Below are 24,711 nucleotides of genomic sequence, written 5' to 3'. Positions count from 1 at the left end.
CAGAAACTGGAATGATACTGTTTCCACGTGTTTGCTTAAATCCCTGAAAGGATTTAATGTTATTTTGATAACTGTAATTCTTGCCTTCTCTGGTGTTTCCTTGCTTGTTCTTTCCTGTTTTTTTTTTTTGTTTTTTTTACTGGAGGCTCAGTCAGGCAGGTAGTGCCAGCAGGCTCAACAAACTAGTAAAAAACAGATTCTTCTTCTTCTTCGTCTTCTACAGACACCCCAGAGACAGAGGTGCAATTCAGACTCCAGACTTGAATCTGTCTCAAACAAAGCTTTCAACTTTCTGCAATGTGAGCTGACAAAGCTATAAAGTACATTTTGTCCCAACCTCTCCTGCTAGAGGATCCCATGGTCTCCTTCTAGTTAGCGTTTGTGCCAGTCATCATCCACCCTGCTCTGCAGCAACATCCCAAGGCTCGCCCAAACAGCAGGTTGCTGGAGTCTGGCCGCCTATAGTATCGGGGTTATATAACTTTGGGGATTTTTCTCACCTTCATACTTCATATTTATTCCAGTTTTTTTTTCCCCTCCATCTCTTGACAGAAATACAGCAAAGTTAAAAGATAATAGAAACAAGTACTCCACCAGTTATTGACTTACAAATTTCTTTGGGACTGTCCCTGACAGTGTTCGAAAAAAGATGTCTAGGTTGAAAAAGCCTCGTCTCAAAATTATCCCACGTATAATGAACAGTTGTGAGCTGCCAATATTTGATACGTTTTCTACATTAGATGTTGAAGGTTGTTGTAAGATCTTAAGGTTCAAGATTTGGCACGTACTGCTCTGTGTGATTAAAAAAAAATATACTGAAACTAGCCCGAGGCTCAAAACAGGGAGACAGAGTCAAATTAAAAGATATGTATCTATAAGATTTAAAAAAAAAAGTAATTGAAGTGTACAAATGTGTGATAGTTACTGTATATATTTTAATGTGAAGACAGTGCAAATGACAAACTCTAGTGGAAAGTGGACACAAAAGAAGCTCATGATGTATAAATATCAATATCAAAAGTACATTTGCTGAAACAGAATCAGAAAACAGTTTCTTGTCAACTTGTGATTTAAACACACATTTACAGATTGATTAAAGAATAAAATATGATGTGCCGCTAATGTAAGTGGTCCTGTGTCACTACAGAATGTGTCTTACTTTGCATGTATATATTGCTTTTTTTTTTTTTTTTTTTTTTTTTTTTTTACATACAAACATTTCCTTGAAAAACATCCACGGAAAGCTTGAAAGAAATATCTAATATCAAGTTGTGATGTTCATGTATGTCTTTTATGCATCAGTCCCATTTTCTGGAATAAAGACGTACGTGGACCCAGACACATATGAAGACCCAACACAGGCTGTGGAAGAATTCGCAAAGGAGATAGACCCCTCGTACATATGCATTGACAGAGTGATTGGTGCTGGTGAGATTACTACTAATCCTTATCAGTAGATTGCTGTAATTTGTGAATTTATACACAGTGCCTGGAAGTTTGAGAGCATTTTCAAAGTGTGGTATCACCTTAACTTAGGTGCTGTTTTTAAAAAAAAATATTGCACAAGTCTGCCTAAGCTGTCTCAGTTATTATTATTGGGCACTTGAGAAAGAGACATGATCTCATTTTATGTCAAGGAAGATAGTAAAAATTAATGATTAATACTATAAACTTGTCATTGAATGTTTTTATGGTGTCTAATTGCAGCTGTTTTTAAGGAAATTTATGGTTTTGTGGCTTAGACATGAAAAGTTGAAACTGCGGACTGCAATCAACACTTTTCATTAAACTGAACAGATGGTCCCTGCACTAAATACCGAGGGTTGCTGCCGTTTGGTGATTTCCTGTCACACAGTCTCCATCTAGTGGACAAGAAGCGCAATTACCAATATTCAGGATAAAGGCGAAATGACAAAGTTCTACACTTTTACATGAAACATTTAATCAAATATTTTTTTTTATTAAAGTTGTGTCTGCTAAAGCTCAATATGAAGAGTTCATATGTTAATACCACAAGGAAAATAAATAACTATAATACATTACTAAAGAGTCTGATTCAGTACATAGGAGTTACTGTAGTCTTGATTTGTCTTAACAGGTGAGTTTGGAGAGGTGTGTAGTGGGCGCCTGCGTATTCCTGGAAGAAAGGATGTTGCTGTGGCAATAAAGACTCTTAAAGGTGGCTATATGGAAGAGCAGAGACGGGAGTTTCTGCGTGAGGCCTCCATCATAGGACAATTCAACAACTCTAACATAATCAGGCTGGAGGGAGTTGTCACTAAGAGTGAGCTGAATTCATTTTTTGTGTGTATGTAAAACCATTGTATTTTATTCTTTAAAAAATAGTTTTATTATCTTCTGATATTTGATATATCTTACCAGCAGTCTACTTATGTTTATTTGTAATCACCTTTCAATAGAGGCTCGCTTTTAAAATCCAATCCCCTTTTGTTTCCTGCATGCATCTTTTAAACAGTTTCACACTAAGTACTTTTCTCCATTCTCTCAGGTAGACCAGTGATGATAGTAGTGGAGTACATGGAAAATGGAGCGCTTGACGCTTTCCTGCGGGTATTGAGAGTTTTTCATAATTCAGATATTTATTTGTCCATCAACTACAGGAAAAAACAAACACTTTCTTACTTATTTATCTTGTTTTCTCTGTTGTCTGCATCTCCAAACTCCAGACCCGTGAGGGCCAGTTCACTGTGCTCCAGCTGATTGGCATGCTGCGTGGCATCGCAGTCGGCATGACATACCTTTCAGACATGGGTTACGTTCACAGGGACCTGGCTGCTCGCAACATCTTGGTGGATGAAAACTTGATGTGTAAGGTGTCGGATTTTGGCATGTCGAGGATCCTTGAAGATGACTCTGAATCCGCTTACACAGCTACAGTGAGTGTGGAAATGGCAGCTCCAAAATGATTTTATGGTAAAACAAACTCTGAGGACGATTCTGTGTTGCTTTGAATCAGGGAGGAAAAATACCGATACGCTGGACAGCGCCAGAGGCTATTGCTTATGGAAAGTTTTCTTCAGCTAGTGACGTATGGAGCTATGCCATTGTTATGTGGGAAGTGATGTCATATGGTGAAAGGCCCTACTGGGAAATGTCCAATCAAGATGTAAGTTTCTGCTTACATACAATCAATAAAAGCTCCAAGATTATCAGAATGATGTCATTTTAACAATAAAAACATTTAATCCAGTAGTTGTTTTTTTGCTGACATTTCTCTTAGGTTATATTATCAATTGAAGAAGGGTATCGTCTGCCAGCACCAATTGGCTGTCCTGTGACCCTACACCAGTTGATGCTGCACTGCTGGCAGAAGGAGTCCAGCCAACGCCCAAGCTTTAACGATGTGGTTTCTTTCCTTGACAAACTCATAATCAATCCCAGTAGTATGCTGACTCTGGTCAATGACTCTCTAAGGTAAATGTCAATTTATTGTAAATGTCTGTGACTGCCTCCAAACCACAAACAAAGACGGAGTACTACAACCATACTAAAGAATGAAAACCATAATTACAAGAGTAAAGTCATAACATTTTGAGCATAAAGTTGTAATATTATGAGAATAAGGTTGTATTATGAGAATAAAAGTCATAATATTACAAGAATAAAGTCATATGTGAATAAAGTGGAGATAATCTGAGAATAAAGTCATAATATTTTTAGAATACAGTCATAATATCACGACTTTATTCTCATAATACTATGACTTTATTTTTGTAATATTATTTTTTTATTTTTATAGTATAGCCCTAACAGCAAAAATGACAATTAATGCTTTTACAAAAAGTAGGTTTTTTTTAGTTTGCTTTTGACCTTTATTAATAATAATTGGAATATATTTTCATAAGTGAAAAAAATCAAAAATACAGTACATCCCATACCTCAGTGAAAGAAGAGTAGTATTTCTAAAGTGTATTTTTTTTTTTTTTTTTTTTATAATTTACTTTGCACTATTAAGTAGCCAAATAAAATCAGCCATTCAGTTTGTTGACATGCCAACTTGACTTTGTATCAGCTAATATGCTGTTTGTCTTCTCAGTTTTTCAGATTCTCCTGAGGAGATGCCAGACTACCCTCTTTTCATCTCTATTGGCGACTGGCTAGACTCCATCAAAATGAGCCAGTATAAGAGCAACTTCCTTGCAGCAGGATACACTACACTGGATTCTATTGCAACTATGAGTATAGAGTAAGTGGAGCTAAATTATAAGGAGTGATGCTGCACACAAATAGAGCATTAAACTCAAAGAGAAATGGGAACACTGTCAAAGCAATGCATCAAGAACTGTGTGGATTGTGCAGAGTGCTGTATATGAGAAGGCATGTATTTGACACAAAAGGTCATGGTTTTTGACATGCCAAATAAATGCATGGCAGTTTAGTTTCAGTTCACATTAAGAGTAGCTAAATATACAACTTCATCACATTTTCAGGATCCTTAATATTTTTCTATAAAATTTAATTTTGATGTTTGTTTTTATTATTCTACTCCTGTTATGTAAACTTTTTAGACCTACCTTTCTTCAACTTGCCTTGATTTCAGCTCTTAAAGTTCAGGTTTCTGTCCAAGCAAAAGTTTTGCCTGATGCTCTTATTTATAACCAGATAATTCTCATTTTCCTCTTCAGGGACATCAAACGCATTGGAGTCTGTTTGATTGGCCACCAGAGGAGAATCATAAGCAGCATACAGTCTCTTCGACTGCAACTTCATCACATCCATCAGAGTGGATTTCAAGTTTGAGACCATTTCACAAAACCAGACTGTGTTTTTACACATCCAGCTACCGATCCTTGGCATCATCATCCAACCAATTGCACAAACACTGGACTGTTAGGCGGTGCAAGTACCACATGCTGCTCATGAGGGAGGGGTCTTGGTACTAGACCCACGGCTGTCCAGATAAGTTGCACTCATAATCCCAACTATCATCTTTTCGGACAGCTTCCACAACAATCAACCTCTGTCAGCATTGGCCAAACCGGGTCTTTTTATTATCTCAGCAAGTACTAGCATTCACTTGAATTTAGGACTTCATGTCTAGTGTCTATTCAAGTGTTCACCAATACCTCTTATCTTTCCAAGTGACAATCCAATGGTTTCTATTGACTTTGAAAGGTGTCAAGTCAGTTACCTCATGACCAGGGAAGATGAGGAGAGGATATATACCATCTGCTGATGTATGAGAAATAATGTGGTTCTAAGATTTCCAACTGGTATTAAACAAAAAAATAAAAATAAAAATTCCACAATGATTTTAGAACTGAAGACCACTGAATGTCAAACGATTTTTTTTTTTTTTTTTTTTAGAAACGTATGTTCTCTCCTTATGATAATGCAGTATGTCTTGTACAAAAAAGTCTTGTGAAAGTTGTATGTTTTATTCTGTAAGTTTATTCCTTAATAAACAACTATATTTTAATGCTGCTTTTTGCTCAAACTCTAAAAAACATCTTTGTGCCACGCTGGCTTTGTGGTTCATGCACAACAATAAATTGGAAGCTTTAAGCGCCTGTAGACGATCATCTTCATGTGAACAGTCTCAAGGCATGAAGTTTTATCAGGTATGTAAACAGACACTTGAAGGTCATATGGTGATAAGTACATGGTCATAGTCCCTTTTTGTTTATTGATCAATCACGTGGTGCAATTTGTTTATGACTAGATGTTAAATCATTTCAAATTTTAAATATCAGATGATTTGCATCTTAAACAACCAGGTGGGTAAAAGATGAAAATCAGGAAAGTTTGCATAAATTTTGCCAAATATCACTCTCTTCTCAATTTGTTTTAAATCTCGATTTACATGGACATTTTAACTTTTCGAGAAACTCGCTTCTGTATTCCATGCAAACAGGTTTGGTTAGTAATGTTAGCAATTTTACTATAATAAAGTATATTTAACAACAATTACATTACATTGCAGAATCCCTGCTCTAACCCTACCACCACCCCACAAGCACCTCGAGACTAATAGTCATAAAATTTAAATTCACTTTTCATTTTTATTTTGTGTAATTTAGTCCTAGCTGACAACAGAAGTGGAAAATTGCATATTTTCCAAGTTTTAGGTATGTGCTTTGCAGGCTTTTTAAAAATAACAAACGGGCAATAAGTAATAACACTCAATTTACTCCTTTATAGTCATTACGATTAAAGGTTTTAAATTCTGGGCTTGCCAAACATTACTACACATCTATCCATAGATATGATTACGCCGCCATCACCGTAACAACCAATCACAGCGGAGCAGACCAATCGTTGCCGAGCAACACAATGACCAATCACGGTAGACCTCTGTGCGGCTGACGTGGAAAACGTCTTCCGTTGCCCCGGTGATACAACCTAGCTGCAAGACGGTGGTCTCCCAGCAACGTAGTGTAAATATCCAGTTATATTTTTATTCTATGTAGTATGAGAGAGCAGCAGAGAAATGAATGAAACATCAGTTAGTTAAATACAAAGACTGGGACTGCACTAGCTGATCCAATATTAGCAACATAGCACGGGCGAATTACAGGTAAGTTACAGCTCTACTTAACAATCTGCCACAGGATAATACGGGCTAACGTTAGCGATATCGTAGCTAGGCTAACCGCGGTGTTGGTTTTCGCTACAATTGCATAACTACATTTGGATTATTTAGAGTGGAAAGATGTTGTGATTTTTTTTTTAGAAAGACCACGGAAAGCACTGTCTATGTTGTATTGAAATGACTGAAGTAGTTAACTTTCAAACAGCTAACGGTTAGCAGTCGCTTGCTAGCGACTATCGTAACAGAGATTAAATAGCTGTTAGCGTGTAGTAAATGCGACCAAATCTGGTTAGAACCACCAAACACCTATGTGCGACAGGATACACTGTGCATTAACTACACTTGGTGTAGATAATCTTCACTGATTTGATCACAATTATATATAGATTTACAGTTGTGTGTTAAATGCCACAGTTTGATGTTCATAGAAAATAACCTGGTTGCTATTTAAAATAAACGAATTCCATGTACATTCATTATTAATCAAAACATTATTTTGCTCTGCGTGATATTTTTTTGTGTGAAAGAGACTTAGCACCATGAACATATTTCCTGAATGGTTCAGCTAATATAAGGGATATGGACACTACTGAACGTAACCAGAGATTTCTCGTTTTTTAGTTAATTTCTCAGCATGAAAGGAATTTCTATTCCTCATTGATCTTTGCTCTGTTTTAGGATACACTGGGCTTTTCTAATCTTAAAACAGGCTATAGTTTTCTTTAAAACATTTTAGCTAGCAACCAGATCAGTGTGATGCACCTTTTTATGCACTTGCTCAGTACATGTTAATTGTAATCAGAGCTGGTTGCAGGTGTCATTGATTGCAATATCAACATTAGACAACTTCCATTCTTAAAGTGTGACTGGGTGAATGTAGGCATTAAGTAGCCGTTATGAATGGAAAGGTCCTATATTAATTCAGTTTTTGTGCATCTTGGTAGTTGAATCGGACTCTTATAAAGTAGTGAATATAATATGCTATAATATTTTAGTGGCCATGCATCCATTTTCTTCAAAGCATGAATATATTTAGCCTGTTGGATGGATGCTACCCACCTACATCTTATTTAAATCTCAGTGTTTGAGATACTAAAGGTCACAAGAGGGAAAGGTGCATAATAATGGCTGAAAACAAAAAAGAGAAGAGAAAAATATAAGTTCATTAAAACTGATATCATCATTACTGCTGGGAAAGTGTGATCAACTTGTGTCTATTATAGATTCCCTTTCTGTTCCTTACCTCTTCTTATTTGTAATTTTAACCTACTAACTTTTGCTTCTTTTTTTTTTTCATTGAAGGCTCACAGCTGATGGTTGCTTGCTAGCCAATGGGACTATTTGACAAGTTGGTCGGATGGCTGGGCTTAAAGAAGGAGGTGAATGTGCTCTGCCTGGGCCTGGACAACAGTGGCAAAACCACCATCATCAACAAACTCAAGCCTTCCAATGTAAGTTAATGATCCAGTGAAATTTGTGCACTTGTTCTATTTAATACACCTCACATTGACATATATGCTGTGCATGTCCTTTTTCTGTTTTAAATGTGTTGTCCTGCAGTTATGTTGATCTGCTGTTGCACAACATTATTTACAATGCAATTAAGTAAAAAACAAAAATCGTTTCTTACATGACAATAGAATGAACATTGCCTGTGTGAGCTTTCCTTTGAGCCATTCTTCTAAATCCAATCTCTTTTTCTTCTAGGCCCAGGTGCAAGACATTGTTCCAACAATTGGCTTCAGTATAGAGAAGTTCAAGACATCCAGGTAGATACTTAATGCCATATTGTAAAAATTAAATGTGTTATTGTTTTACCACCTTGTTTTGATTTGAATATTTTGTCTGCTAAGTGATAGAATATGTGCTCCATGTGATAACTTTTAGGTTTCCAACTTTATTTGTTTATTTATTTGATATATATATATATATATATATATTTTTTTTTTTTTCTTTTCTCCAGTCTTTCATTTACCGTCTTTGACATGTCCGGTCAAGGCAGATACAGGAATCTTTGGGAACATTACTACAAGTGAGTGCACACATAAAGTCTGTACTTTTGCCTTTTTTGGTGATATACATATACATTTTATTCCCATTGCTCTCTTTTCAGGGAAGGGCAGGCTATCATATTTGTCATTGATAGTGCAGACAAGCTAAGAATGGTTGTAGCCAAAGAAGAATTGGAAACATTATTAAATCATCCCGGTGAGCTCTTTCTGATCTGTCTTGCACAGTTTTTTTATACTGTTCTATGTCTAAACCATACAAGTATGAATGCAGATTTTTGGTTTATATTTTATAAACCAAAGTCATTGAAGACACAAACATCAATGACTCTAAACCCGTTTTATTTTTGTTATGTATGCATGTGTATTCCACGAGAGAGAAACACAGTGAACCACTTTGCAGAGCACATATGGAGCAATATAGTGTCAATGGTGTCAAAATATTGTTCTTTATCATCATCACAACTGTAGGTTGTTTACACTTTACTCACCGTTTTTGCTGCAGATATTAAACACAGGAGGATCCCCATCCTTTTCTTTGCTAACAAGATGGATGTCAGAGATGCTCTGTCTTCTGTCAAGGTCTCACAGATGCTCTGTTTGGAGAACATCAAAGACAAGCCCTGGTACATCTGGTATGAACAGATTAAAACTCTTTGAATTACTTGTCTCATAAACTGTACACTACTAATAATAATCTAACATAACTATTAAAGCACAGGAGTGTATAGAACCAGTCATAGATTCTTGTAACATTTTTTTGGGATTGTTTTTTTTTTTGTGTATGGTTGGTAGAAAAGCCTGGGTGGATGCAGGTTTTTGTTTTTCAGAACAAATTTGTTGTTTTCCAGTGCCACGGATGCTATCAGAGGAGACGGTTTACAAGAAGGAGTTGACTGGCTGCAAGGTAAGAGACCTAATGTGCATAATTGAAGACTAAAACTAAAGTTCTGTATTATTGTTTTTCCCCCCCCTAGATTAATATGAAGTTTACTTCGCTATCTACTTTATTCTTACCTGATTACTTTTTAATTAATTTGAGACCAGAATAGCATTCAAAATCTAATAAAGTAACAACCACACATATTTTGTCATATTCCACGGTTTTTTTTTTTTTTTTTTGGGGGGGGGGGTGGGGGGGGGGCAGGGGGTTAGACTCTGTTGAAGTTTTAAAAATACTGGATCTGATTTTACCCAGTGGCTAACGTTTGGCTGTGACAATGCCGTGGGGAGTAGGGCCACAACATATTTTCCAGCAATAAAGTGGCTTGTACATTTTCCTCAAAATTTGAAAGTTTGACCAACAAGAACTGAATGTCTTTATTCACTTCCTTCGTTGTCATTGCCAAGCTACAGTCACAACTCCTCCTTCTGTTTTCTTGATTGGTAAGGTTAAACATCAACCAGAGAAATCCAGCTCAATGGGAGAAATCCCAGTGGATCACTGAAGGCAGATGATTATCAAGTAGAATTGCGTAGAAAGGCAATGGTTAGGTTAATTAGACTCCAGAAGCTGAGGAAAAACTTCTCACAGCTGGTTTTCATACACAGAACAGAGTTAGAAAGTTTGGGAAGTGCTCTTATTTATTTGGTTATTTAACATACCCGACTGCCAATTTATTCGAAGCAGCTGTTCTAATAACAAATTAACCCACCACTGCTGTAATGTAACTGCAGCTGTTCAGATTAGTTTCCTGTCCACATTAATACTCCAGTCTTACTTTTTCCAACCAAGTTAAAGTTCTGTTAAGAAATGGTTATAACCTCAGGTTAAGTAGGTGGAGTGGTAGTGGGTTGAGGAAGAGTTAAACCAATGAGACGTTTAGTTCTAACCTCAATAACAGGGAGCAGTGATGTGAATGAGGATTATTACACCGTTTTTATCTTATCATTTATTGACGTGTCTTTGTTTCTGCCATTTTCTCATTGCTATCTTTACCTATAGATATCTAGAATTTCAATGTTCATAACAAATATGTGTCATTGTACAAGAATGTCCATGTCTTTTTTTTTTTTTTCTGTTATGTTTAATGCCCTCATTCAAATCCTTCCATAGATCAAATTATACAGTGAGTACTGGTTGCTTTTTAATACTACTGTTGTTGAATTGTAGTTGTTTAGGATTTATCACTGGTTCTCTTCCCCATGTTGTTGTATCCTAAGCAGGTGCATTTACATGAAGCCACCTGTGCAATGTAATTAAGCTAGAAACCTACCCATGTAAACTCTTCATCTTGACCGATCTTTGTCCAGTTTTCTTTTGGTAATCCTGAGAGTTCAAAGAAACTGCTGTCTGTGTTATATTTTGCTGAATAACCCTTTTCCTCCTTTTCTAGATCAAATCAAAACAATGAAAACATGAGCGCATGAGGAGCAACCACCAGAATAATCACCATTACTCGCAGATATTTTTTTTTAAATAATTGTTTTGCTGTTTTTGAGGCACCACTTGAAGTAGATGCTGTTTCTGATTACATATAAGTGTTAAAGCAAGAAATGCAAATGTCCAATAAGCAAGTCTTGGTAAGAGAAGTGCACAAAAAGCACCAGGTGAACTCGGTAAATGCTTCCTATGACATTTTTAAGATTTGTTAAGATGCAATGTTATTTGGGTAAATTTTACTTTATTGTAAAATCAGTGGGAATCAGAAGAAGAAAGAGGCAAAATATGTTCAGATTCCTGCCTTTTCCAAAACTACATTGGCTGTTTTATGCTTACACTAATAACAGCCATTTTGTCCTCACTGCATATAATTTAGAATGGAGCTCTGCTCAATTATAAGCAAAGTTTCTCTAGGATAATAAACAAAAAAAGAAAATAAAAATAGAAATATATTTTAAATAGAATATAATTTATGTGTAATAATACCAATTGTAATGTGCCCTTTTGAATACGACATAGTTAGCTTTAATGATCATATACAAATATTAAGTTAGTATATATACAGATGTGAAACAAGTAGGTGAAAACTGCAAATATAAGTCAATACAAGTCTCTGCAAAGCTAAATTCCAGCCACTGTTCTTTTTGGCTTGATTTCATTTCTAATGAACAAGATGTGATCATTCAAAAAGGCTGCTTTCAGTTTACTCTCAGCACTTCAATGAATCAAAGGCAGACCAGAAAGCATAAAATTACAGTCTATACAAAAGATTTCTTTTTTTTTTGTTTGTTTGTTTTTTTAAGGCTTTGATCTTTTTATATAGACTGACCTAGAGCTTGCCATAAAAGCATCTTGTTTTGTCCATGTTAACATATGCTATTTCAGCCCTGGTTTCTAAAAATGTTTTCTGTTTTTTAGCCTTTTTTTGAATGGAATTAATCAGTATGATAGATAGATAGATAGATAGATAGATAGATAGATAGATAGATAGATAGATAGACAGACAGATAGATAGATAGATAGATAGATAGATAGATAGATAGATAGATAGATAGATAGATAGATAGATAGATAGATAGATAGATAGATAGATAGATAGATAGATAGATAGATAGATAGATAGATAGATAGATAGATAGATAGATAGATAGATAGATAGATAGATAGATAGATGGATGGAAAAGCGTTGTACAACTAAGCTCACAGATTTAAAAGTGGCAGCTACAAAGGCTTTAGTTTGCATTTATTTCTAAGAAATAATCTGACTATAATGCACTAAATTAAAATCAACACATTTCTTTATTTCAATCCTTTATCTATGCTCTGTCAAAGGTTTGTGAATTGTGGCTAAATAATGTCTAGCAGCAAAAACCAAACAGAAACAGCTTTTTCATCATTTTTAATGTCCTCCTGCAACAACTCATAAAGTAACTGTTCCTAAAGCAAGACTTTATTTAACCAATTACAGCTTGTGGTCTGTCAAAGATGTTTTTCTTAACGTGAATGACATGTAACTAAAATGTTGCAGATGGAGGTAGCTGTTTCAGTAACAATCATATTGAAGAAATGTAACCTTAAGAACCTCAACAAAACTTGAGGTGTTTGTAAAACATAATGGTAGATGTGAAGTAGCTCGTACTTGTATAGCAGATAAATTTCAGAGAAGCCCAAAGCTCTTCATGCTACGTTCAATCAGTCACCCGTTCTCACACACATGGAACACCCTCTAAACTGTTACCAAACTCATAAATTTGTTTAGATAGTTAGGGAACATATGCTAAAAAGTCTGTGATAGTTGTCAGGAAAGCATCGCAAAATATGTTTGAATTTATGTTAGTTATTTAAAATGTTATATCTGAGAGTCTGATGCTGTTTTTGTTGTGAAAAGCTGGTGTACATTTTAGTGTCATACATCAGCAGGCAATGATTTTTTTCTTCAGCGCTTCGTCTGTGAAACAACCAAGTCAAGAAAGCCCCTGCTTACTCCAACAGTGCAAACCATGTGGATTTGTAATATTTCTGTGATTGTAAAATATCTTGACTTGCTGTAAAGAGTTTAGTCAGTATCTTGTAGAGATCTCGGATCATTTCTGTAGGTCAACTGTCCTTGATTAATAATGTTTTATATTTTAAACTGATATCATTTTTAGACTATTTGCTGAAACTGCATTTTTCAAAGGCCTGTTCCTATTTTATTCCATTCTGTGTTTTAATTTTCAAATAATAAAATTTGTGGAAACCCAACATTTCTCCATGTTCACATGTAATGTTCATATATCAGATGTTATCCCAAATTTTCCGTCTCTCTTCCTTTTATTCAGGCTTTTTTTTTTTTTTTTTAGAGATCTTGTGAGCTGCCAGCAACAGCTGCTCATTAAACCTCCAGTCCTATGACTGAACAAATTATTTGGTTGAATGTAATCAGTGAAGTCACAGATGTTGAACTGGAACACAATAAAATCTTTATTTTTTTTTACAATAGTTGTGCTCAGAAATGCACTAGATATGAACATTATGTCTAATGGGATTCTTGATATAAACAAAGCACAGGAATGCCAAAGTTAAGATTCAGTGTTTGATTTAAAAGTGCCTCAAGGTTCTGCACCAACCATCTGTCCAACATGCCGTTAGCAGATTTTCCAGCTGTCTGCCGGATCTTTTATTTTTTGGCATAAATGTTTCCCAGAATCATTCGGCTCTCAAAAGTTGTCGCATTTCATTTTATTTTGATCCAAAAGCTGGTTTGTATATGTAACGCATGTAATGTTGGTAATAGATTTTAAATATGCTGCCATACGAAAGCATGTTTGCCACTGCAGAATGTTTTATTACTGTGCGTATTAACTGCTAACTAGAAACATGAGTTAAGGCTTCATTTCAATCGTTTTAGAATTAGTGACAAACTTTAAGAAAAGCTTAATATTTATAAATGTAAAGCTCAAATCTTTTCTTTTTTTTTCATCTACATGAATATTTTTGTTGTAAAAGCTTTGATCTAACTGCACATATGTAATATAGTCTTTAATGATGTATAAAAGTAATATGAAACATCAATAGATGTCCTGGATCATCACTCCCAAATACAGGGTGGGCCATAAGTTTACATACATAGAAAAGATAAACATTTTTATACAGGACAGCCATTTTTATTTTTGTGGGACTCTAATCGCTGCACGTCTTGGACCACTTCGTGGTTGATCTGCAACATCTCCAGTTTTCTGAAACTTGCAAATAAGTTTTCCCACAGTGTCGTGTGTGTGATGCTCGTTCCATGTTTTCTGTTACATTTTTGTGCAACCATGCCATTGCTTCCGGATCCATCAGCCGTCAGTATGATTTCAATTCTTTGCTCTTTTGTCAAACGCATCTTCTTGGGTATCTGAAATATAAAAGAAATATACATTTTACATTCTCCTATGTATGGAAACTTATGACCCAACCTGAATAACCTGTTTTACATATTTTTGGTCTCTCTCCATGGTGCTGAATCGCTCTGTTTGACTGCTAAGAGAGTCCTGCTCATTTGCCACCATTTACCATGACGAATAAGCATCTTCTCCAAGACAGTTTTTTTTTTCTCCTGTTGCTGTGTGTATGTGTGTAAGGATTTTTTAAAAAGTCAGATTGTATCATTAAACCTCACTGCATGCTCGGGACCCATCCTAATTGGATGCCTGCCAGTTTCGACAAGTCTTGTTCAGATAAACGGAGTGCAAGCTGAAGTGGCCATTAAGTAGACGCAGCTCAAAGATATATATCCTGAAGGGAAGAGGGAGACACACACTTAGGACTGCTATAATTGCTTAAATGTGGGGAGTGTTTTATCCACGAATTCGTTTGATCACAGAAAAAAAAGAGGAAATTGAGTATTTCTCCTTGAGAGAAATACAGCCAGTAATTCCTGGCTATATGTTTTAATAATAACACTTTTATCCACCAGAGTTTATTGATGAAGGCGTGTTCCCAGCGTCCTTCCGATGAACAAAGGAAAGCAAATAATGTTACTAACAGAAGGCCACCTGAAATGTGTTGCTTACGTCTTGTATGCACCGAGTATAAAGAAGTAGCGTCAGAAGTGGACAAAACAAACAAACAAAGATATTCACAATTTTGTAATTAGTCGAAGCGTGATGCGACGCTTTTAACAACCTTCTTTTCATGACCCATCCGGTGAGTAAAAGAAAAAATAAAAGTGTTCTTGAGTAAAGGAATTTCGGCCCTCTTCCAGTTACATCAGCCGGGACATCGTGACTTTTTTTTTAATTTATTTTTTTTATGCCAGGTGCTCATTAAGAGGGACGGGTGGTTTCTCTGACGCGTGTCTCGGTCCTCTGACGGCATCTGCCCCCTTTATAAGCCTCAGCAAGTCACCCGAGAGACCCCCACCGCCGTTTCGCTTTACAGTTGCCCACCGTACAAAGAGGGACGCGTATTTCAATGCTGCTGGAAGTGTGATGCTCGTTTTCTTTGCTCATCTGCCCACACGCATGACTCTGGAAAGACTTTTGGTAAGTTCTGTAGTCCTTTATATATGAAAAAGAAATGAAGAAAGAAAGACGCAAAGAAAGGTTCTTTCTATCATAATTTGTGCCTCTTTGGAATTAGTATTTCTGTGCGTAAATCGGCTTTTACGCACACGCATCCTCCACAAGGAGCCAAATTAAATGAACAAAAAGAACATAACTTATTTAACAGAGCAAAATTATAGTAACACGAAGTTAATTGTATTGTTTAAATATAGTTTATATTAGATTTTTTGGGGGGTTAATTGTATCTTTCAGTTATTTGTATTGGGGATTTGTACCAGGAATATAAGCGAATGTGAAACATTTCCGTCTCATTTGTAATGGTAGTATGACCAAATTTAATGAGTAATTTTACAAGACATATCAAAGTTCAATTTAATAGTTAAATTTCCGTAATTTAAAGAAAAAAATATTTCTTGGTTTTTCTTTGACGTGCCTTTATTTTTCAACCAGGTTTCAGCGTGTCTGGTCAGTATTTCAAATCGGACCAAAAAGAAAAAAGAAAAAAAAAAACTTTGTTTCCACTCCAAACTATGTTGATACTTCACTTGCCACAAACACAAAGGCGCACATAACATCATATCTCGTATCTTATGTTTTCTACTCCTCTACAGGTCTTCATGTCCTCCCGTTCCTAGCAGAAGACCACTGCGACAATGACCATCCATGCAGAGGGGCTTGTGGCTATCGCGGTCTTCTATCTCCTCATCCTGTTCGTGGGCATCTGGGCGGCATGGAAGAACAAACACTCCGGGGAGGCGGAGGGCACCGACCGCAGCGAAACCATCATGGTCGGAGGGAGAGACATCGGACTCTTTGTCGGCGGATTCACAATGACAGGTGGAGTTTGTGTTACTGGTTTGTTTTATTAGTCCTGGTACATAATTTTAAAGAGACTTTTCCCATAACCGAGGGACTTTTTCGATGTTAATTTTATTGGAATTGTATATATAAAAAAACATTTACGATTTTGTTTATACTCGAATTTGAGAGTTTCTTTTTTTTAATTATTATTATTCTGTCCAAATAAATGTAATTTCAGTTACGTTTAGTGACGTGTTTGTGTAATTCGCAGCGACCTGGGTGGGTGGAGGATACATCAATGGCACAGCTGAGTATGTGTATCTTCCCGACTACGGTTTGGCTTGGGCTCAAGCCCCATTTGGATATGCTCTCAGTCTGGTTGTTGGTGAGTTTTCTTAAACAGTAATATTATTCTTAAATGGCAAAATGTATTATGTGGAAGAAATACAAACTTATGCACTCCTTTATAGGCTAAACATATTATTTAAAATAAGAGTTTTAGATTGACTGTCTCAAGTGCTCTTCTGTTCATCTTTCAGTGGTAACATTTAAACAAGTATCAAACTGTCCATATTATGTTTTGTTTTTTGTTTTTTTTACTATTATTATTTCATTCAAATCCATTTTAAGCTTTGAAGATGGGCTCTGAAATGTATTTCCATCTCTCTTTATCCCAGGTGGGCTTTTCTTTGCTAAGCCCATGCGCTCAAGGGGTTACGTCACCATGCTGGACCCGTTCCAGCAACTTTATGGGAAACGCATGGGTGGTCTTCTCTTCATACCTGCGTTCATGGGTGAGATTTTCTGGTCTGCTGCCATCCTGTCCGCCCTCGGTAAGTCCACGTGTCTGCACACAGCAGAACAAAAGTGTTCTTGGATATACCTCAAAATGTATCTGAATTTCTGACACTACCAGGGCTGTGATGTCCTTTGACCTGCTCTTGACCTATAGGCGCTACTCTGAGTGTCATTGTGGACATCAACATCAAGATGTCAGTGGTTATCTCTGCACTCATAGCAATCTTCTACACGCTGGTTGGAGGACTGTACTCTGTGGCCTACACGGACGTGGTGCAGCTGTTTTGTATCTTTATTGGCCTTGTAAGTTCAAGACTTGCGTTTGATTCATTTTATGCATTGGTCATTCTCTCTCAGAATTATAGGCAGAAATGGACAGAAATCCTTAATTGGATAAGGATAAGATATTAAGTTCATGTTTCCCTCAAAAGAAATTAAATGTGTTTTGAAACTCTTCTGTTCCTAGTTTGTGTGTGTTTTTTTTTTTTTCCTGTGTGTTTACTGACGTCTGTTTGCCTGCAGTGGATCAGCGTCCCTTTTGCTTTGACTAACGCTGCGGTGTCAGACATCACCGTCACTGCAGTGAAGAGGGTTTATCAGTCACCGTGGAGAGGCAGCATCAAGAAGGAAGACACCTGGATGTGGGTCGACAACTTCTGTCTTCTGGTACTGTCTCTACATGTTTATTCATCTCAGCAAAATTAGGCCTTAAAACTCAAGAATACAGTCAAAAACTGATTTTATCAACAACTTTGTTTTTTTTAATGTGTTGATTACTCTTGTTGGGTTTAGCTTAAAAGTGGAAGAACTTCATTGACTTCATTCATTTGTTATTCTAGAAATTATTCAGTAAATAAATTTGTTACATTGTTAGACACGTGGCCAAGTAAATAATTAATTCATTCCAACACAATCATTCCCTTATGAAATTACTTACTTGTTCCTTTACACTTAAGAAATTTGCTCTGTCCTTCTCTCCATATGTTGAACTTTAAATACTGTCTCTCAGGATATTTCTTTTCTTTTCTTTTAATCTATGGATTTGTGACTTTGGTGCTTCCAGATTCAGAACCTCACTTTTAAATATGTTTTTTCCTGGTGGTCATCATGCTGCAGATGCTGGGAGGAATACCTTGGCAAGTGTATTTCCAAAGGGTGTTATCTGCCTCCTCCGCCACCTATGCACAGGTTCTCTCTTTCCTGGCCGCGTTCGGATGCCTCGTCATGGCCGTGCCCTCCGTTCTCATCGGAGCCATTGGGGCCTCCACAGGTTAGAGACATTCCACATACACACTCTGCGGTTGTGTTCGCCTGTGTATTTGTTTTGCTGGGGAAGGCTCTGGGTGGGTTCTTGTTGCCCTTAGATCTAAGAAAACCTGGTAAATAGCAGCTGGTTCACCTCATCCATAATGAAGCAGCAATCCGTTTAATAACCATGCTGGATTGTAAATATTGCATTAGAGCGAGGCAAGGGACCAAATTAGTGCTGTGATCTCCAGATTTTTAGGTGTCAGATTCTTCCACAGAGAAGTGATGACACAAATGTGTTTCCTCATGTTCTATGAATTTGCTCAAGATGTGCAGCTTAATACCATAAGATGCAAAATGTTTGATTTGGTGGGGTAAAGTACCAGCAGGCTCTTCAGCAATAGATTCATGTTGTCTGTAGAGATGTATCCGACATTTGGGATCATTTTATACTTTCATCTTTGGGACCGTTTTGGTCCCCTTTCATTTCAATCATCACTGCACGTCAGTTCACAAAACAAGAGGTGTCAAGACATGCCAGAGTGAGTTTGGTTTCAGTGAACTCCACAGATTCCAGACCATAACCCAAAAGAACATTTTTAGGATGAATAAATATCCAGACTGTAAGCCAGGCGTTCTTGTCCAGCATCAGTGTTTGACCTTAGAAATGATCATACAGCATTTAGCATCCTTTCATGGCCATCTAAGACCCTGAACAATCTTATTTAATCTTATTCAAAATCGGTTTTGAACTGAAGAGAAATAAACACAAGAGAGGAACTGGGCTCTGGATCATTTAGAGAGATTGTATTAAGAAGAATGGTACATGCTCCAACCATGTGTCTGATATTTTGCTAAAAGTAAATATTATAATATGATTTTTTTTTTCCCATCTCGACACATATGCTGAAATGTAATTCTGTATTTCACCAAACTGTTCAATACGAGATTACTGCAGTAGATTGCCTCTACCAGGGATGTTTTAGATTATATACTGAAAATGCATTAAATTAAATTATAATTTTAAATAAGTTTGTTCCTATTTTTTAAATCTACAAAAAATGAAACAGAGCATGTCTTCCTCCAATAGCACTAACAATTATTTCTCTTACTCAGACTGGAACAAGACCAGTTACGGTGGTGAAGCTCCTAAAGACAAAGATGAAGCAGCAATGATTCTCCCCATTGTGCTGCAGCACCTCTGTCCGCCATTTGTTTCTTTCTTCGGTTTGGGGGCTGTGTCTGCCGCTGTCATGTCCTCTGCAGACTCCTCCATTCTGTCTGCAAGCTCCATGTTCGCAAGAAACATCTACCAGCTTGCCTTCAGACAGTCAGTAAGTTCAGGAACGTAACCAAGGATTTTGTTACTAATTGCCTCTTTCTGAGGTTGTCTATCTAGATGCTTATGTCTATTCTCTGTCTTCCAAGGCATCCGATCGTGAAATTGTGTGGGTGATGCGAATCACAATCTTTGTATTTGGCGGCCTTGCCACGCTGATGGCCCTGGGCGCTGGCACGGTTTATGGCCTCTGGTACCTGAGCTCAGATCTGGTTTATGTCATCATCTTCCCGCAGCTCCTCAGTGTGCTCTTTGTCAAAGGCACAAACACGTACGGCTCGGTGGCCGCGTACTTGTTTGGCCTGCTGCTGCGCATAGGCGGGGGTGAGCCCTACCTGCACCTGCCTCCTTTCATTTATTACCCAGGCTGGACGACCGAGCAGCGGAAGCACCAGGACTCCGGCGAAATGGAGGAAATTATCATACAGCGGTTCCCCTTCAAGACCGTCTCTATGTTGGCCTCCTTTTTCGGTAACTTTGTTTTCTCGTACCTGGCGAAGTACTTGTTCGAGAGCGGAAAGATTTCGCACAAATATGACTTTCTGGATGCCGTGGTGTCCAGCCGCAGTGGGGAAATAATGGATAAAACTACTCTTGTTACCCGAGGCAACAATATCGGGCTGTCTGAGTTAGCGCCTGTCAAGCCGCGGCTGAGTGTGACCTTGGCAGCCGCCTTTACCCGCCGTGACACGCTGCCAGAGGAAACAGTTGAAGAGGAAGAGGAAGAGTCCAGCCCCGACTTCTCACATAACGAAGAATAATAAAACCTGGATTTCATAAAAATGTAAAGACGGAATACCTGACTGAACTGGCAGGAGGCCAAGAGGCAAGAAGAAAATATCGTCTTTCTGGACTTTAAAGTACTTGGACATCCCACTTAATTGGATAAGAGCCACATGTCAGGATATTAGACTCTGATTATAGCCGCTTGCTGATTATCACACCTACATATTGAAATATATACATAGAAAGCACTTATACATTGTCACCTTGCATACCTCATGCCTTTTTAACTGGGTTAGAGGGTTTAACTGGGTTATGAGAAGTCCAGTTTATTTGACTATTCAGCACTAAAGAAAAGAAAGTCTTCAGATTTCTGTTTCTCATCCAAAATCATGCAAAACAATTGACAAGTACTTCACAAGAATTGACAGCACAACTACTGTTTGGAAGGGAATCAATAAAAAGCAATAAGATATGCAGCTTCACACACATGCAGCAATTGCAACGTAATCTGACGATGAGCAGTAGAGTAAGGTCAGCTGTAGGTAATTATGAAAAAAATGCATCTATTCTTCATTATGTCAGTTGTTCACGGTGAAATCTGAAGCTGGTGATTAAAAAATTAAGTGTTTCTTTGAATAGAAACACCATCATATTTCCTATTACTATTATTTTATACTCCTACTAAAGAACAAACTATGATTTGAAAAAAAAAATGCAATGAAGTGAATCAAAAATATCCAAGCAGAAATTACTGTAGTTGGCTGAAGCATTTGCTTTTGCTCTCATTAATGTTGGCCGTAGAAACAGTTTAGTCAAAAAAAAAAAAAAAAAAAAAAAAAAAAAAAGGTTGGTGTTTTAAATGAACCTGTATTCAACTGCCTTAAAGATGCTCATAAAAGAGATATTTTGCTTTCATTGTTCTGACCAGATTCATGAGAGACCGGAGGAAGAAAGACTTTACAATGAATGTAAAATCTGCAGAAGATCTGGTTTAAATTAAATGGGACACTTCTCCTCCTCCTTCATGTTGCAGAGCGTTGTGTTCGCAGGCTCTGACTTACCTTCTGCTGGTTACTCGTTTATGCAGAAGCAGTGAATAGGTTATTTTCTTGTGACATGTGTATTTGTATACATGCTGTATAAGGATAAAACGTATATAAGAGTAACAATTATTGCTGTTTGAATTATCCATATGCGACAAAAAAAAAAAAAACATTCATTATAAATGTTTATTTATTTTTGATGTGATACAAAATAATAAAGACTCAAAAGAGTGGAGATAACGATAACATATGCTAAAGTAAATTCTTTGTAGCTGCTTTGTTGGTCTATGATTTGTAAAAACAAACGAAAAAAAAAAAAAAAACAGGGACCATCTGCATTTTTGGTCCTTTTGAAAATCCAAATTAACTGAAAAAGTCCAAGACTCACCATATTTTTGTTTTATGTGTTTACATAGTGTTTTTGTTGTTGGCATATACTGATGAGGTCGTGGTAAAAAAAAAAAAAAAACATGGAGATTTTCTGTAAAAACCTTCATGTTAAAAAAAAGAAAAATACTGACTCAAATGATCAAATACCTAAGGTAAAGGGTTATTTTAAATTCTTTGATTTCATTCAACAATATCTAGAAAAAAGTCAATCATTTGCATAATTGCTGATGTTTTTTGGAATCCAGGAAATCTTCAAGCTTGATGGGAAGCTCAACCAACAGAATGCATCCAAGTCGTCATGCCGTAACAGTGTTTTTCTAATCTAAACCAAAGATGTTGAACCTCAGATTCAGTTTTGTGAAGCAGAACTTCTTCACATATTTTATTTTGTTGCTTTCTGTTTGAATCATCTCTCTCAAGCGTCGCCTAATGTTGCTTGTGTTTAAGTCTAAAGTTGATAGACATAAGGCTTGATTTCCAGTAGCGCCAACTCCCTTGGTCTTGTAAAATCTGTATTTTTATTTTTTTTTTTCTGTTCAAAACAGGACAAATACGTTGTTCCGAGCTCTTTCATGTCTGCCGGGCCCTTCAGCAAGTTGGACGGAGGAAGACAACATGTCGAAAGACGTGACTAAAATTACAATCGCATGGCTTGCATCTTTGTCCCCCTCCTTGTCCACAGTGAAAGACAGTATCTTAAAATAGCTCTCCTTGCTGCTTATTTACTTTAAGTGCTGTACTCTCTCTGGCTGTGGACTAGGGGAGGAGCCAAGGAGGGATGGGCGGGGCTGCTGTTGCTCAGGCAGGGAAAATGGAGGAAAGGCGGAGGCAAGAAGCCCACCAACGACCATTTTCGTGGAATTCGCCAACCTGGATGCAAGGAAATGACGCAAGTCTTTGACGCATTCCCTGGGTCTCCTCCCCCCATAGTCACTGACCTCTTTGATGTCCTTGAGAACTTAGACCAATCCCATAAAAAGAAGAGATGGTGGGGGAGGGAGAAAGATTCCTGCCTCCATTCAGAGAAAGTGACTCTCAGAGCACTCATGATAATTAACAATTATGAAACTAAACTGTCGCTTGTCCAACAGGCAATCCATTTTTCTTTAGCGCTTCACAGAAGGAGAGGAGACTGATAGGGGATGGTTTGTGTGGAACATTTAGATACAAACCAAAACATTTTTTGTTACAGCCACAATTATGTTTATAATACCCTGTAATGTTATTGTGTGTTATGCAGGCACAATACTTATTTTTTTTGATTATCATTTAAAATGTTGAAATCAGTAATGGTGAGGGTAAGGTTCTTGTAAAAAAAAACATCCAAATATTCTCTTATCGGTCAAGCTTGAAGATGGTCAGAAATCTGAAAATCAGAAGAAGCTCAAGGAGGGGTCAAACTGAGCAGGCGGCATGATTAGAGAAATGAAATGAAAGCACTTTTCTTTGCTGTGCATGATCTGACCCTGTCTTTCCTAATTTGTTACAGTCCTTTTTTCTTCCACAGGAACAAAAAGAAAGGGATTTCTGTGATGGGATTACCAGCAGGGAATGATACATTTGGGTAGACATCTGATGTGTTGTAGCTGGAGATGATTTTGGAGAGATGGCTCGAGGCAAACTGGATGTCCAGGTAGCGAAGCGCTTGTTCAATACGATTATTGTGATGAGGATGCAGTTTTAGTTGGACTGTAAAAGTTCTGAAGCAGATTCCAGTTTTGTATGGACTGATCTAAGCACTAAGATAGCCACACTTGTCAAGAAAAGCAAACACGTTTAAAGCTGAAATCAATGGGCTTCACTAAATTGTAGCTGAGATCAGTTATAACTGAATGGGACTGCGTTCAAACCACTGGGTGTGGTCTCTGCATCTCCTTCTTTTCAGGACAATGCGTCACAAGACCTTCCATATCTCAAATAAGGATGAGGAACAATGATCATGACGGCAGGCTTCTATTTACGTCCTTCATAAGTAATGTCCCCTGTAATTTAATTGGAAGTCAGGTCATTGAAAGATTGGGAAAGGGTGGGGAAGCAGGAGAGGTACAAAAAAAAAAAAAATAAAAATGTGTCTCCATCTTATATTGATGTAAATGAAAGCAAAAATTGTCTTTTGGGATGAACGTGTAGCTTTTTAATAGTATGCACGGTGTTGGACACCCACACACACACATACATTGCGATAATGTCATGCCTGATTGTTTCCCATATATCTCTCTATCTCCTCCATTAGTCCCTTCGAGGAGCTGAGGAGCATCTACAGCGAAACGAACACAGCGACTGCTCAAATCAAATCAGCCAGGGGAACCTGATTACAGAGCCAGCCTCGCTCCACTCAGGTCGGCTGCAGGTGCACACAGTCTGGAGCTCACCGCAGGAATGAGACGGGTTTCTAACGATCTGCGAGTTCGGTAATTCTTAATAAGTCAGAGCTGTGAATCAGCTTCACTCAGGATCACTGACACTCTGTCAGTGATGTCACCTCCAGTAGGTGGCTGAGAATACTTTCTTTACTGCATTAAGGTCAGTATGTGGATAGTGGATGACACCAACCAAAAGAAAATCTTAATGTAGATGATCACTGTGTTATGTGGAGGTTCCTGTCAAAGTCACATCAATGCAAATGCTGAGATTATTCCAGAAAACCAGTGTGTTGTGCTAAGATAAGTTAATTTATTTGACCTCTCAGTAATTTATTATTTCAACTGATTTGAGTAGGAACATAAGCAAAAGTGATGTGAGTCCAACACACTGCTGTCTGTTGTTTTGGGTTTCCAGTTAGATTTGCCATTAATTCTTTATCATTATTTTTTAGAAAAAGTATATGAAAAATTGTAGGGTAAGTCTTTACAGTTTTACAGTTATTCTAAGTTTGGAAGAAGAATATAAGAT

General features: G+C 37.2%; 3 protein-coding genes across 3 annotated transcripts in view; all 3 read left to right on the top strand.

The window, feature by feature from the left end:
* The window catches only part of LOC106928208 (eph receptor A6), a 63,263-nt gene extending 57,572 nt beyond the window's left edge, over positions 1-5,691 (top strand). Inside the window, exons 13-20 of the mRNA XM_015004307.2 lie at positions 1,303-1,428; positions 2,099-2,284; positions 2,510-2,571; positions 2,688-2,897; positions 2,978-3,127; positions 3,242-3,435; positions 4,058-4,207; positions 4,647-5,691. Coding sequence (XP_014859793.2) covers positions 1,303-1,428; positions 2,099-2,284; positions 2,510-2,571; positions 2,688-2,897; positions 2,978-3,127; positions 3,242-3,435; positions 4,058-4,207; positions 4,647-4,761 — 1,193 coding nt within the window. The 3' untranslated portion in view covers positions 4,762-5,691. The remainder of the gene's footprint in view (positions 1-1,302; positions 1,429-2,098; positions 2,285-2,509; positions 2,572-2,687; positions 2,898-2,977; positions 3,128-3,241; positions 3,436-4,057; positions 4,208-4,646) is intronic.
* Positions 5,692-6,340: 649 nt separating this feature from the next.
* On the top strand, positions 6,341-13,189 carry arl6 (ARF like GTPase 6). Its single transcript, XM_015004339.2, has 8 exons — positions 6,341-6,538; positions 7,856-8,004; positions 8,261-8,322; positions 8,517-8,585; positions 8,667-8,761; positions 9,068-9,197; positions 9,414-9,469; positions 10,899-13,189. Exons 2-8 carry the CDS (start codon positions 7,885-7,887, stop codon positions 10,922-10,924), a joined length of 558 nt encoding a protein of 185 aa, XP_014859825.1. The 5' UTR covers positions 6,341-6,538; positions 7,856-7,884; the 3' UTR covers positions 10,925-13,189.
* Positions 13,190-14,536: 1,347 nt separating this feature from the next.
* On the top strand, positions 14,537-22,882 carry LOC106928217 (high-affinity choline transporter 1-like). Its single transcript, XM_088004246.1, has 8 exons — positions 14,537-16,311; positions 16,547-16,660; positions 16,953-17,108; positions 17,228-17,376; positions 17,596-17,739; positions 18,190-18,343; positions 19,438-19,655; positions 19,750-22,882. The coding sequence occupies exons 1-8, from the start codon at positions 16,128-16,130 to the stop codon at positions 20,419-20,421; spliced, it is 1,791 nt and encodes a 596-aa protein (XP_087860372.1). The 5' UTR covers positions 14,537-16,127; the 3' UTR covers positions 20,422-22,882.
* The last annotated feature ends 1,829 nt before the right edge of the window (positions 22,883-24,711 follow it).

Source organism: Poecilia mexicana, unplaced genomic scaffold, assembly GCF_051168715.1.
Source record: "Poecilia mexicana isolate PSO_F unplaced genomic scaffold, ASM5116871v1 scaffold_3, whole genome shotgun sequence".
Classification (NCBI taxonomy): Eukaryota; Metazoa; Chordata; class Actinopteri; order Cyprinodontiformes; family Poeciliidae; genus Poecilia; species Poecilia mexicana.
Note: the sequence above shows the minus strand (reverse complement) of the source record. Positions and strands in the feature narration are given on the sequence as shown.

Bases quoted from the DNA above. Each gene is read 5' to 3' on its own strand.
- arl6 (XM_015004339.2), top strand. From the start codon at position 7,885: ATGGGACTATTTGACAAGTTGGTCGGATGGCTGGGCTTAAAGAAGGAG. The intron at 8,005-8,260 runs GTAAGTTAATGA...TTTTTCTTCTAG, and splicing joins ACAAACTCAAGCCTTCCAAT to GCCCAGGTGCAAGACATTGT. The intron at 9,198-9,413 runs GTATGAACAGAT...GTTGTTTTCCAG, and splicing joins GACAAGCCCTGGTACATCTG to TGCCACGGATGCTATCAGAG.
- LOC106928217 (XM_088004246.1), top strand. From the start codon at position 16,128: ATGACCATCCATGCAGAGGGGCTTGTGGCTATCGCGGTCTTCTATCTC. The intron at 17,109-17,227 runs GTAAGTCCACGT...CTTGACCTATAG, and splicing joins TGCCATCCTGTCCGCCCTCG to GCGCTACTCTGAGTGTCATT. The intron at 18,344-19,437 runs GTTAGAGACATT...TCTCTTACTCAG, and splicing joins AGCCATTGGGGCCTCCACAG to ACTGGAACAAGACCAGTTAC.